The sequence below is a fragment of the Anthonomus grandis genome, chromosome 3 (assembly GCF_022605725.1).
Source record: "Anthonomus grandis grandis chromosome 3, icAntGran1.3, whole genome shotgun sequence".
NCBI classification, from domain to species: domain Eukaryota; kingdom Metazoa; phylum Arthropoda; class Insecta; order Coleoptera; family Curculionidae; genus Anthonomus; species Anthonomus grandis.
The window spans coordinates 3,629,036-3,641,611 of record NC_065548.1 but is presented as its reverse complement, the minus strand read 5'-3'; the positions used below and the strand labels follow the sequence as shown (position 1 = coordinate 3,641,611).

Sequence of the window (12,576 nt, the reverse complement as noted above, 5' to 3'; positions counted from 1 at the left end):
AATGGGACTAAAGTGATGTTTTTCGAGTATAATTAGACACTTTACGCCAGAAAAACACCATTTCCAGTCGATCCAAGCACTATTAAAAAAATGAAACGATGATATAGAAAAAGATGAAAAAGTCGAATTTCCATTTTATATATCCTTATCTCAGTTTAAAAATTAGAAGAGAATGGGACTAAAGTGATGTTTTTCGAGTATAATTAGACACTTTACGCCAGAAAAACACCATTTCCAGTCGATCCAAACACTATTAAGAAAATGGAACAATGATATAGAAAAAGATAAAAAAGTCGAATTCTCATTTTATATATCCTTATCTCAGTTTAAAAATTAGAAGAGAATGAGACTAAAGTGATGTTTTTCGAGTATAATTAGACACTTTACGCCAGAAAAACACCATTTCCAGTCGATCCAAACACTATTAAAAAAATGAAACGATGATATAGAAAAAGTTAAAAAGTCGAATTCTCATTTTATATATCCTTATCTCAGTTTAAAAATTAGAAGAGAATGAGACTAAAGTGATGTTTTTCGAGTATAATTAGACACTTTACGCCAGAAAAACACCATTTCCAGTCGATCCAAACACTATTAAGAAAATGGAACAATGATATAGAAAAAGATGAAAAAGTCGAATTTCCATTTTATATATCCTTATCTCAGTTTAAAAATTAGAAGAGAATGGGACTAAAGTGATGTTTTTCGAGTATAATTAGACACTTTACGCCAGAAAAACACCATTTCCAGTCGATCCAAGCACTATTAAAAAAATGAAACGATGATATAGAAAAAGATGAAAAAGTCGAATTTCCATTTTATATATCCTTATCTCAGTTTAAAAATTAGAAGAGAATGGGACTAAAGTGATGTTTTTCGAGTATAATTAGACACTTTACGCCAGAAAAACACCATTTCCAGTCGATCCAAACACTATTAAGAAAATGGAACAATGATATAGAAAAAGATAAAAAAGTCGAATTCTCATTTTATATATCCTTATCTCAGTTTAAAAATTAGAAGAGAATGGGACTAAAGTGATGTTTTTCGAGTATAATTAGACACTTTACGCCAGAAAAACACCATTTCCAGTCGATCCAAGCACTATTAAAAAAATGAAACGATGATATAGAAAAAGATGAAAAAGTCGAATTTCCATTTTATATATCCTTATCTCAGTTTAAAAATTAGAAGAGAATGAGACTAAAGTGATGTTTTTCGAGTATAATTAGACACTTTACGCCAGAAAAACACCATTTCCAGTCGATCCAAACACTATTAAAAAAATGAAACGATGATATAGACAAAGATAAAAAAGTCGAATTCTCATTTTATATATCCTTATCTCAGTTTAAAAATTAGAAGAGAATGGGACTAAAGTGATGTTTTTCGAGTATAATTAGACACTTTACGCCAGAAAAACACCATTTCCAGTCGATCCAAGCACTATTAAAAAAATGAAACGATGATATAGAAAAAGATAAAAAAGTCGAATTCTCATTTTATATATCCTTATCTCAGTTTAAAAATTAGAAGAGAATGAGACTAAAGTGATGTTTTTCGAGTATAATTAGACACTTTACGCCAGAAAAACACCATTTCCAGTCGATCCAAACACTATTAAAAAAATGAAACGATGATATAGACAAAGATAAAAAAGTCGAATTCTCATTTTATATATCCTTATCTCAGTTTAAAAATTAGAAGAGAATGGGACTAAAGTGATGTTTTTCGAGTATAATTAGACACTTTACGCCAGAAAAACACCATTTCCAGTCGATTCAAACACTATTAAGAAAATAGAACGATGATATAGAAAAAGATGAAAAAGTCGAATTTCCATTTTATATATCCTTATCTCAGTTTAAAAGTTAGAAGAGGATGGGAATAAAGTGATGTTTTTCGAGTATAATTAGACACTTTACGCCAGAAAAACACCATTTCCAGTCGATTCAAACACTATTAAGAAAATAGAACGATGATATAGAAAAAGATGAAAAAGTTGAATTCTCATTTATATATCCTTATCTCAGTTTAAAAATTAGAAGAGAATGAGACTAAAGTGATGTTTTTCGAGTATAATTAGACACTTTACGCCAGAAAAACACTATTTCCAGTCGATCCAAACACTATTAAGAAAATGAAACGATGATATAGAAAAAGATGAAAAAGTCGAATTTCCATTTATATATCCTTATCTCAGTTTAAAAGTTAGAAGAGGATGGGAATAAAGTGATGTTTTTCGAGTATAATTAGACACTTTATGCCAGAAAAACACTATTTCCAGTCGATCCAAACACTACTAAGAAAATGAAACGATGATATAGAAAAAGATGAAAAAGTCGAATTTCCATTTATATATCCTTATCTCAGTTTAAAAATTAGAAGAGAATGAGACTAAAGTGATGTTTTTCGAGTATAATTAGACACTTTACGCCAGAAAAACACTATTTCCAGTCGATCCAAACACTACTAAGAAAATGAAACGATGATATAGAAAAAGATGAAAAAGTCGAATTTCCATTTATATATCCTTATCTCAGTTTAAAAATTAGAAGAGAATGAGACTAAAGTGATGTTTTTCGAGTATAATTAGACACTTTACGCCAGAAAAACACTATTTCCAGTCGATCCAAACACTACTAAGAAAATGAAACGATGATATAGAAAAAGATGAAAAAGTCGAATTTCCATTTATATATCCTTATCTCAGTTTAAAAATTAGAAGAGAATGAGACTAAAGTGATGTTTTTCGAGTATAATTAGACACTTTATGCCAGAAAAACACTATTTCCAGTCGATCCAAACACTATTAAAAAAATAGAACGATGATATAGAAAAAGATGAAAAAGTCGAATTTCCATTTATATATCCTTATCTCAGTTTAAAAATTAGAAGAGAATGAGACTAAAGTGATGTTTTTCGAGTATAATTAGACACTTTACGCCAGAAAAACACTATTTCCAGTCGATCCAAACACTACTAAGAAAATGAAACGATGATATAGAAAAAGATGAAAAAGTCGAATTTCCATTTATATATCCTTATCTCAGTTTAAAAGTTAGAAGAGGATGGGAATAAAGTGATGTTTTTCGAGTATAATTAGACACTTTATGCCAGAAAAACACTATTTCCAGTCGATCCAAACACTACTAAGAAAATGAAACGATGATATAGAAAAAGATGAAAAAGTCAAATTTCTATTTATATATCCTTATCTCAGTTTAAAAATTAGAAGAGAATGAGACTAAAGTGATGTTTTTCGAGTATAATTAGACACTTTATGCCAGAAAAACACTATTTCCAGTCAATCCAAACACTACTAAGAAAATGAAACGATGATATAGAAAAAGATGAAAAAGTCGAATTTCCATTTATATATCCTTATCTCAGTTTAAAAGTTAGAAGAGGATGGGAATAAAGTGATGTTTTTCGAGTATAATTAGACACTTTACGCCAGAAAAACACCATTTCCAGTCGATTCAAACACTATTAAGAAAATAGAACGATGATATAGAAAAAGATGAAAAAGTTGAATTCTCATTTATATATCCTTATCTCAGTTTAAAAATTAGAAGAGAATGAGACTAAAGTGATGTTTTTCGAGTATAATTAGACACTTTACGCCAGAAAAACACTATTTCCAGTCGATCCAAACACTATTAAGAAAATGAAACGATGATATAGAAAAAGATGAAAAAGTCGAATTTCCATTTATATATCCTTATCTCAGTTTAAAAGTTAGAAGAGGATGGGAATAAAGTGATGTTTTTCGAGTATAATTAGACACTTTATGCCAGAAAAACACTATTTCCAGTCGATCCAAACACTACTAAGAAAATGAAACGATGATATAGAAAAAGATGAAAAAGTCAAATTTCTATTTATATATCCTTATCTCAGTTTAAAAATTAGAAGAGAATGAGACTAAAGTGATGTTTTTCGAGTATAATTAGACACCTTATGCCAGAAAAACACTATTTCCAGTCAATCCAAACACTACTAAGAAAATGAAACGATGATATAGAAAAAGATGAAAAAGTCAAATTTCTATTTATATATCCTTATCTCAGTTTAAAAATTAGAAGAGAATGGGACTAAAGTGATGTTTTTCGAGTATAATTAGACACTTTACGCCAGAAAAACACCATTTCCAGTCGATCCAAACACTATTAAAAAAATGAAACGATGATATAGAAAAAGATGAAAAAGTCAAATTTCTATTTATATATCCTTATCTCAGTTTAAAAATTAGAAGAGAATGAGACTAAAGTGATGTTTTTCGAGTATAATTAGACACTTTACGCCAAAAAAACACTATTTCCAGTCGATCGAAACGCTATTAAAAAAATTAAACGATGATATAGAAAAAGATGAAAAAGTAGAATTTCCATTTATATATCACTATCTCAGTTTAAAAATTAGAAGAGAATGGGACTAAAGTGATGTTTTTCGAGTATAATTAGACACTTTACGGCAGAAAAACACCATTTCCAGTCGATCCAAACACTATTAAAAAAATGAAACGATGATATAGAAAAAGATGAAAAAGTCAAATTTCTATTTATATATCCTTATCTCAGTTTAAAAATTAGAAGAGAATGGGACTAAAGTGATGTTTTTCGAGTATAATTAGACACTTTACGCCAGAAAAACACCATTTCCAGTCGATCCAAACACTATTAAAAAAATGAAACGATGATATAGAAAAAGATGAAAAAGTCAAATTTCTATTTATATATCCTTATCTCAGTTTAAAAATTAGAAGAGAATGGGACTAAAGTGATGTTTTTCGAGTATAATTAGACACTTTACGCCAGAAAAACACCATTTCCAGTCGATCCAAACACTATTAAAAAAATGAAACGATGATATAGAAAAAGATGAAAAAGTCAAATTTCTATTTATATATCCTTATCTCAGTTTAAAAATTAGAAGAGGATGGGACTTAAGTAATGTTTTTCGAGTATAATTAGACAGTTTACGCCAGAAAAACACTATTTCCAGTCGATCCAAACACTATTTAGGAATAGAAAACGATGATATAGAAAAAAGTGAAATGTCTTCAACAATTAGGCTATTTCTTCATAATCTTTTTATGCGTTTATCCTTTAGTTCAACTATTAACTCGGATATTTTAAGTTCATAATTCTTCTTTGTATTTTCTTCCTCGTCAACATTTAGTTGACATTTATTAACACATAATATTTCGTATATCCGCCCGATTTTATCACGTCAGAAAGGCGGTCAAAACAGCTTGGCTAAAAAATCGATTTATATGACACAAAATTTGAAAAATCTTTATTCCTGCAGTACTTAAAGTTTCTACCCATTTTTATCGATAATGTTAAGTTAAGAACGAAGCTGCACCGTAAAAATGTAAACAGAAAATTGGCGCCAAAGAGTTGCAGGAATGAATCGACGTCTATGTTCTTCTACTAAAACAACGGAAATCTCCTAATTAAAACAATTACTGACACTGAGCCATATTAAAAACGAGATACACCCAATTTAAAGTATTAATATGAAATCAAAACAACAAAACTATGTGAATATTTGAGGCTCACATAATCTTAAATACCGCTCAGACTGCGTTCGTGAACTCTCGTTCAATCTTTATCCTTTGGATCAATATCATAAATCGATTTGGATAACATTTTTATATTGGACTAAAATTCAAGGCTTGTTGAGATTTGAATGCAAAGGCTTTCAAAAAATATTAAAACTTATCAATTAACCAAGAGAAATTGCTACACATAATTTCTGTCTTAATGTTTTAAAGGGTTATCTTTCTGAAGATTGACTTTTTAACAAGGAATATTACTAAAACTTACCTTCCTCCAAAGGAGCTACGTTAGTAAATTGATTCTTTTTAATGAAATCACTACACAAAGCCATATTTTCCAAAGACTCCATGGGTCTCAAAAACGAAAAAGTCCCCTTCTTTAACAGTATAGCGCCGCAACTTTGGGGCAACAGCATAAACCCTAGCGGTCTCAAACTGACTTGATGATACTGAATACAACAGGAGTAAAACTTTCTCCAGCACCTTAAAAAGCTCATTAATATCACACTTTAATTATTTCTAATTATAAAAACTCATACCATTCTGCATACTCTAAATACTCTTCATCAGTCACTTCTCCTTCAGAAAAGAAATTCTGAATATCGCTCTCGATGGCTAAACAAATCGCTTGTTTCAGTGCAGCCACCGATGTTAAATTAATCTCCGTGCCCATCATACTGGACTTTCTGTAAATCTGCCCGCGGTTTTTATATAAAGGCCCATTAAATTAAATTAATCACTTACTCCCAAAGATTTATTGATGATATGCATAGGAAATCTGCCCGGATGGAACAAATGTTGCAGATAAACTTCCCTGGGGTCACACTGTAAATTGCCTCTGTTTAGTTGGGTGTCGTTGATAACCGCTTTTACGACTGGCGTCCAAATTCTCGTTTGCAGTGACATTGTCTGTATCACGCAATCGTCTTCGCTTTCCCTCCAAGCCATCCAAATTTGCTCTGGTTGCAGGCAGAAATCTATTAGGTCTGTCTAAATAGGAAAAATCAATCATGCAGTGTAATAATATTAGAGGGAGACAACCTGGAGGTTGAGGTTAAGGAGGTACATTTTATATGTCCAAGTGCTTGAATGTAAACATCAATATGTCGCAGACAGTTTGTTATCTAAAGTGTAGATGAGTTGTGATGTCATTTTTACATCAAATCAAATACTAGTAATGCATTACACAATATGTGTTTGCACAAGTCAAAATGTCTAGAAACATACATAAAAAAGTGGAAATAAAAAGGAAATTAAATTATTACTAATGTTTGAACTATTAATGTTTAACTCTAAAATATAATTTATTAATTCATTTTTGCTTGTCTGTAAAGGTTTTTATAACTGTCTAAGTGTTCCTTGATGGACCCTATCATACATTATTAACACATAATAATGTTAATAATCTGATTAATTGTGTTAATCACATTATTAACACAGTTAATGAGGCACACAAAATAATGGGTTTCGTTATTAGAACTGTCAAAAACTTTAATGTTGAGTGTTGTTTAAAACTGTTTGATAGTCTGGTTCTACCGAGGTTAGAATATGGAAGCATAAATTGGTCTCCATAATATGACGTCTGGATTAAAACCATAGAGCGTGTACATCGCAAATTTTTAAAATATATGTTTTTTAAGAGATTTGGATATTATCCCGAACAAGGTTATAACCATAATTTGCTTCTGGAAATATTTAACAGATTATCCCTAGAAAATCGGCGCATTAAAACATCCCTAGTGTACATTTATAAAATTTTGACAAATAAGATTGATGCTCCTCAAATTATGGTAATGTTGCAGTTCTTCATTAATGTTAGGTAATACCAGACAAAGACAAATTTTTCATCTTGATTGTTCTAGAACAAATATATACAAGAATTTACCAATATATAGAACATGTGATTATTTTAAAATTTATGCCTCTGACCTTGATATTGCTATTACAGATTTAAGACATTTTACTAAAATTATTGACATTAGACTTTTTGCTTCTCAGTTTCAGGCCTGATATGTGATAATATAAATGTGGGTGGTTGTAAATACTTAAATATATTATAGATTATAAGAAATATTTTAAACTTTTTATTAGGTGCATTGTATATTTATATGCTAATATTATATTTGGATTTCATTTTAGAGTAGTAAGTACATTTTATAGGTAGTATCTGTAATTGGCCTCTATGGCTGTTGATACTGTAATTCACTAAATAAATACAGCCTGTAACTTGTTACTCATGCCTAATATAATAATAATAATGAGCTGGTTATCGTTACACCATTCATTTAATGTTGTAAAAAAAATATATATAAATAAAATAAACTAAATTGTGTAAAACAGAGATGGCGCTCGAGTAGAGAGAAAGTAGTGTTTGTCGCTCTTCAAAAATCCCCTCAAAATAGTGTTTTTAACTAAGTAAGTTGTTTTTTTTACAAGATAATACAGTTAGGGGTGAGCAGTAGCCTTTTCATACGATTGACTTGTTTTTGAGTGTTTGTGTCCAGTGTTTGTGATAGTTAACTGCATTTAAGGCATCCACTGTCATTTCCCGCCAAAATGGGTTTCTCAACAACAGATGTGAGAGAAATAAAATCCATCATTTCTAGTGTGTTTAACGATAAATTTCTCTCTGAAATAGCTGCGAAAGTAGCTGCATTAGTAGGAGAAAAATTTGATGAACAGCTAGAAGCTCAAAACCAAGAAATCGCAGCCCTTAAAGTAGGGTTAAGTCGGATGGAGGAAGAGAACTGTCAACTTAGAACTCTACTAGACAATCAAGAACAAACAATGCGCAGCAACAATGTCCGTATATTCGGCATCAAACATGACCGAAATGAAAATGTCCGAGAAACCGTACTATCTATATTAAATAATAAACTAAAATTGCAGGTTAACGGTAGCGAAATAAAAAAATGTCACAGAATTTCACCAAAAATTCCGGGCCGTAAACCGCCGGCAGTGCTTGTACGGTTTTCTACTGCTGATATTCGTTTGTCGGTACTCAAAAGCAGAAAAATGTTTAAAAAACACCGGTGTTTACATTAAGGAGGATCTCACTCAATTACGGCTTACTTTATTAAACCGAGCAATAAACCTTTTTACAAACAAATTTGCGTGGGTTCTAGTGGCAATGTTTATGTCAAAACAAGTGACGGTTCGATGCATCGTGTAGTCTCGGAAAGTGATTTAATCGACCTTATAAGCAATGTTGGGACTGAATAACCTAAGAACAAGTTCAAAACATCAGGTACTTTTTTATATCTGATTGGCTTACTAAACTCTTTTTGTTTAACTTTACGACAAACTAGCTTTTTTTCTTTTTGTTTGGGTGTGGGTGTAGGTATAATCCTTATATTTATTCTTTATTATTAAACTAACTTTTTATACTTAGGCATATACGTAGTTACATAGTTTCTTGGCTAAGACTTTTTTATAACCAGAGAACTTCAGCTTTTATTTTATACAGATATATCAATTTATTACAAGTGCATAACTAGTAAGTACCTAAATATGCAACAACTAAGTATATATTATTCCTAAAAACTTATAACTCATCGCAATATTTTATGTCGTTAAAAATAGCACATATTAACTGTAGATCCCTGCTGGCTCATTTTGAGGATTTTAAGAATGATTATTGTAAAAAGGACTTTAGCCTGATTGCAGTCACCGAAAGTTGGCTTAGTCTTAATATTGATAGTAGTGCAATACAGATTAGTAATTATCAATTGATAAGAAATGATCGTCAAAATCTTAGGGGTGGTGGTATTGTTGCCTATGTCCGGAATGGTTTATCATATAAAATTATTTTATCTGAAAGTCATGATTTTTTTGAAAGTTTATGGGTAAAAATTTTTATTAGTAAGGAGCCATACATTTTCGGCATAGTCTACAGGCCTCCAAGTTCAAATATTCTGAGTTTTTTTTTAATTTTAGAGGAAACACTAATTGACATTTTTTCTAATTTTAATAATATAACGTGTCTAGGTGATTTTAACATTGATATATCTAAATTAAATTACAGTCATGCAACTCAACTTATTTCTTTGTGTGAAACTTTCGATTTGAAGCAGCTTATAACCCCGAGCATACTCGTATGACCAACAACACTAGTTCAATTATAGATCTTATTTTTACAAATCTGAATCATGAGCTCTACATTTTCTGACCATTTTGGCGTTTTTTGTGAATTTAATGTCACGGAGTCTATTGTACAACCGCACATTGTATCTTATAGATCCTTAAAAGATATAAACCTAAACAACTTTCAAGAGGATTTGGAGGCTGTTCCATTTCATTTAATATATGAATTCGAATCCATAGATGATAAGATACATTTTTTAAACAATAACTTACTCAAATTGTTGAGCTGAATCATGAGCTCTACATTTTCTGACCATTTTGGCGTTTTTTGTGAATTTAATGTCACGGAGTCTATTGTACAACCGCACATTGTATCTTATAGATCCTTAAAAGATATAAACCTAAACAACTTTCAAGAGGATTTGGAGGCTGTTCCATTTCATTTAATATATGAATTCGAATCCATAGATGATAAGATACATTTTTTAAACAATAACTTACTCAAATTGTTCGACAAGCATGCTCCTATTAAAACTATAGTTGTTCGAAAAAAAAAGATTCTCCGTGGCTGACAGATAATATTAAACTATTGCAAAAATTAAGAAATAAGGCATTAAAGGATTATTACAAACAGCTTAGAAACTATACAACAACAGCGATTAGAGCGGAAAAAAGGGCTTTTTATAGTGATAAGTTTGAGAATTGTACATACAAGGACAAGTGGCGTGAACTAAGAAAAATATTGCCAACAAAGCAGAAGCAAATTCCTAAATCTTTTGTAAATACCAACAATTTTAATTCATATTTTATAGATAGTACAAGAATGACAAATATTGATAATTGTGATGAGTTAATTAATTTTTATGATCATAATGCATTACCAACCTTAAATAAGTTTTCTTTTCGTCCCACTGATTATAATACTATTTCTGCAATTATATTACGTATTAAGTCTAAAGCATTAGTGGTGGATAATCTTAATATTACGTTAATTCAACTATGCTGTCCTTTTATTATACCCTTTATTTTACATATTGTTAACGAGTGTATTAATAAAAACTACTTTCCCAAATGCTGGAAAGAAGCCTTTGTGTTGCCATTGCCGAAAGTGCATAATCCATCTTTTTTCATTTTAGTCAATTTAGGTCTATCAGTATTTTACCAACGTTTTCAAAAATTCTCGAACGCATTCTAGACTCTCAAATTCATAGTTTTCTTAATAATAATGATATTTTACCACCTAAGCAATCTGGATTTTAAAATTAATCAGGATTTACAAGCTATTTGTGATGTTTCTTCGAAGCATTTATTAAAATTAAATCCTTCGACGTCATCTATAATATTCATAGGTAATCGAACTAATGTAAATAATATTTTAAATGGTATAAACATTAAATTGGGGGACGAAAGAATTCCAGTTGTTGACAAATGTAAGAGTTTGGGCCTTATAGTAGATAATAATATTCGTTTTAAACATCACATGTCTAATATTCTTAAAAAGGCATATCTTGTTTTAAAATTAATTTATTTGCATAGACACTATTTAAGTAAAGATATTAAGAAGCTTTTATGTGATTCATTGGTCCTTTCACAATGTAATTACTGTGATGTAGTGTATGGCCGTGTCTTGATTATGAGGATAGGGGTAGACTGCAAAAGCTCCAAAACTCTTGCATTCGACTAATATTTGGCATTCGCAGGAGAAACCGCATTTTCCATAAACTTCAAGAATCAAATTGCTCAATTGCAATCGAAGAATTGCTCATACTTTTTTATAAAATTTTAATATATCGTAGTCCGCCCTATCTCTATCAAAAAATAACTTTTAGAAATGATGTACACCATTTAAATTTAAGAAGAAATACTATTCTCATTCCGAGACATAAAACACAGTTATTTAAACGATCATTTTCTTACAATTTTGCTTATCAAATAAATTCTTTAAATTTGGATCCGGACCGATTATCAATTTCATGTAATACTTTTTGGAATAGGATAATTTAAGTTCGTTTTTTTTAACTTTATGAATGGTTGTTTTCTTGAGTAATTTATTACAATTTTTGGTATTGGGATCATTTTATTTATTTATTTATTGTCTGTAATAATGTTTTTGTTTTTGTTTTTTAACAAAAAATTTAATCTGTTTTTTGGGTATTTGCAATGTGTATTGTTTTGCTTGATGTTAAACTGTCAAATTTAGAATTTAGAACTTTAATATGTAGGTTTATTAGGTATATGATTAAAGAAAAAGCTGTATTTAGTCAGTTATTAGTTAAGTGTTACTGTTAATGAGCGTTACTGAAATTGCCATTTTTTTTAATGAAGTGTGGGGCCACAATGCTAAAGACCAGAATCTGCCATGGCAGAATTCTGAATTTGTAGGCCTTTTATTTGCGTAAATTTATTACTAGATTTTGTAAACTTGTATTTTTTTTTGTTTCTTCTATGCAAATAAAAAATATTTATTATTATTATTATTTTTTTTTTTTTATGTCCTGCATCAACTATCCATTTTTTAAGAGGCACATTAACACATTAAACCAGTTATAAATTTAAAAAAAAATGTTTACTTCCATTACTATTTGAATTATTTCCAGATAAAATATCCCACTCAAACCTTTCAACCTTGTTATAAAGAGAAAATAGGCTTTCCTGTGTTATTGGCCTGTAAGTTATTCCTAACTTAATTTGTTTTGTATTTAAGGCATTTCGAAAAGCCTATTATGGCCTTGTAGTCTAAGAGATGAAACAAATCATAAGGATTACAGGATAAGTTGTCTATAGTAGTGTTGGAGTATACATAACTTTAAAATGTGCATTAAAATCTCCTGTAATTATTGTTCTTAGAGAAAGTCGCCTGGGTAAAAAACTGAGACCTGACAAACCTGTTCCTCAGAAATATTCATATTCTTAAACTCTATATTATC

General features: G+C 30.0%; 1 protein-coding gene across 1 annotated transcript in view; it reads right to left on the bottom strand.

Moving 5' to 3' along the window:
- Nucleotides 1-12,576, bottom strand: part of LOC126733862 (nuclear pore complex protein Nup160 homolog) — a 68,016-nt gene that overhangs the window by 52,851 nt on the left and 2,589 nt on the right. The window contains exons 8-10 of the mRNA XM_050437283.1: nucleotides 6,311-6,556; nucleotides 6,106-6,260; nucleotides 5,835-6,049 (exon numbers count right to left, since the gene is read on the bottom strand). Coding sequence (XP_050293240.1) covers nucleotides 5,835-6,049; nucleotides 6,106-6,260; nucleotides 6,311-6,556 — 616 coding nt within the window. The remainder of the gene's footprint in view (nucleotides 1-5,834; nucleotides 6,050-6,105; nucleotides 6,261-6,310; nucleotides 6,557-12,576) is intronic.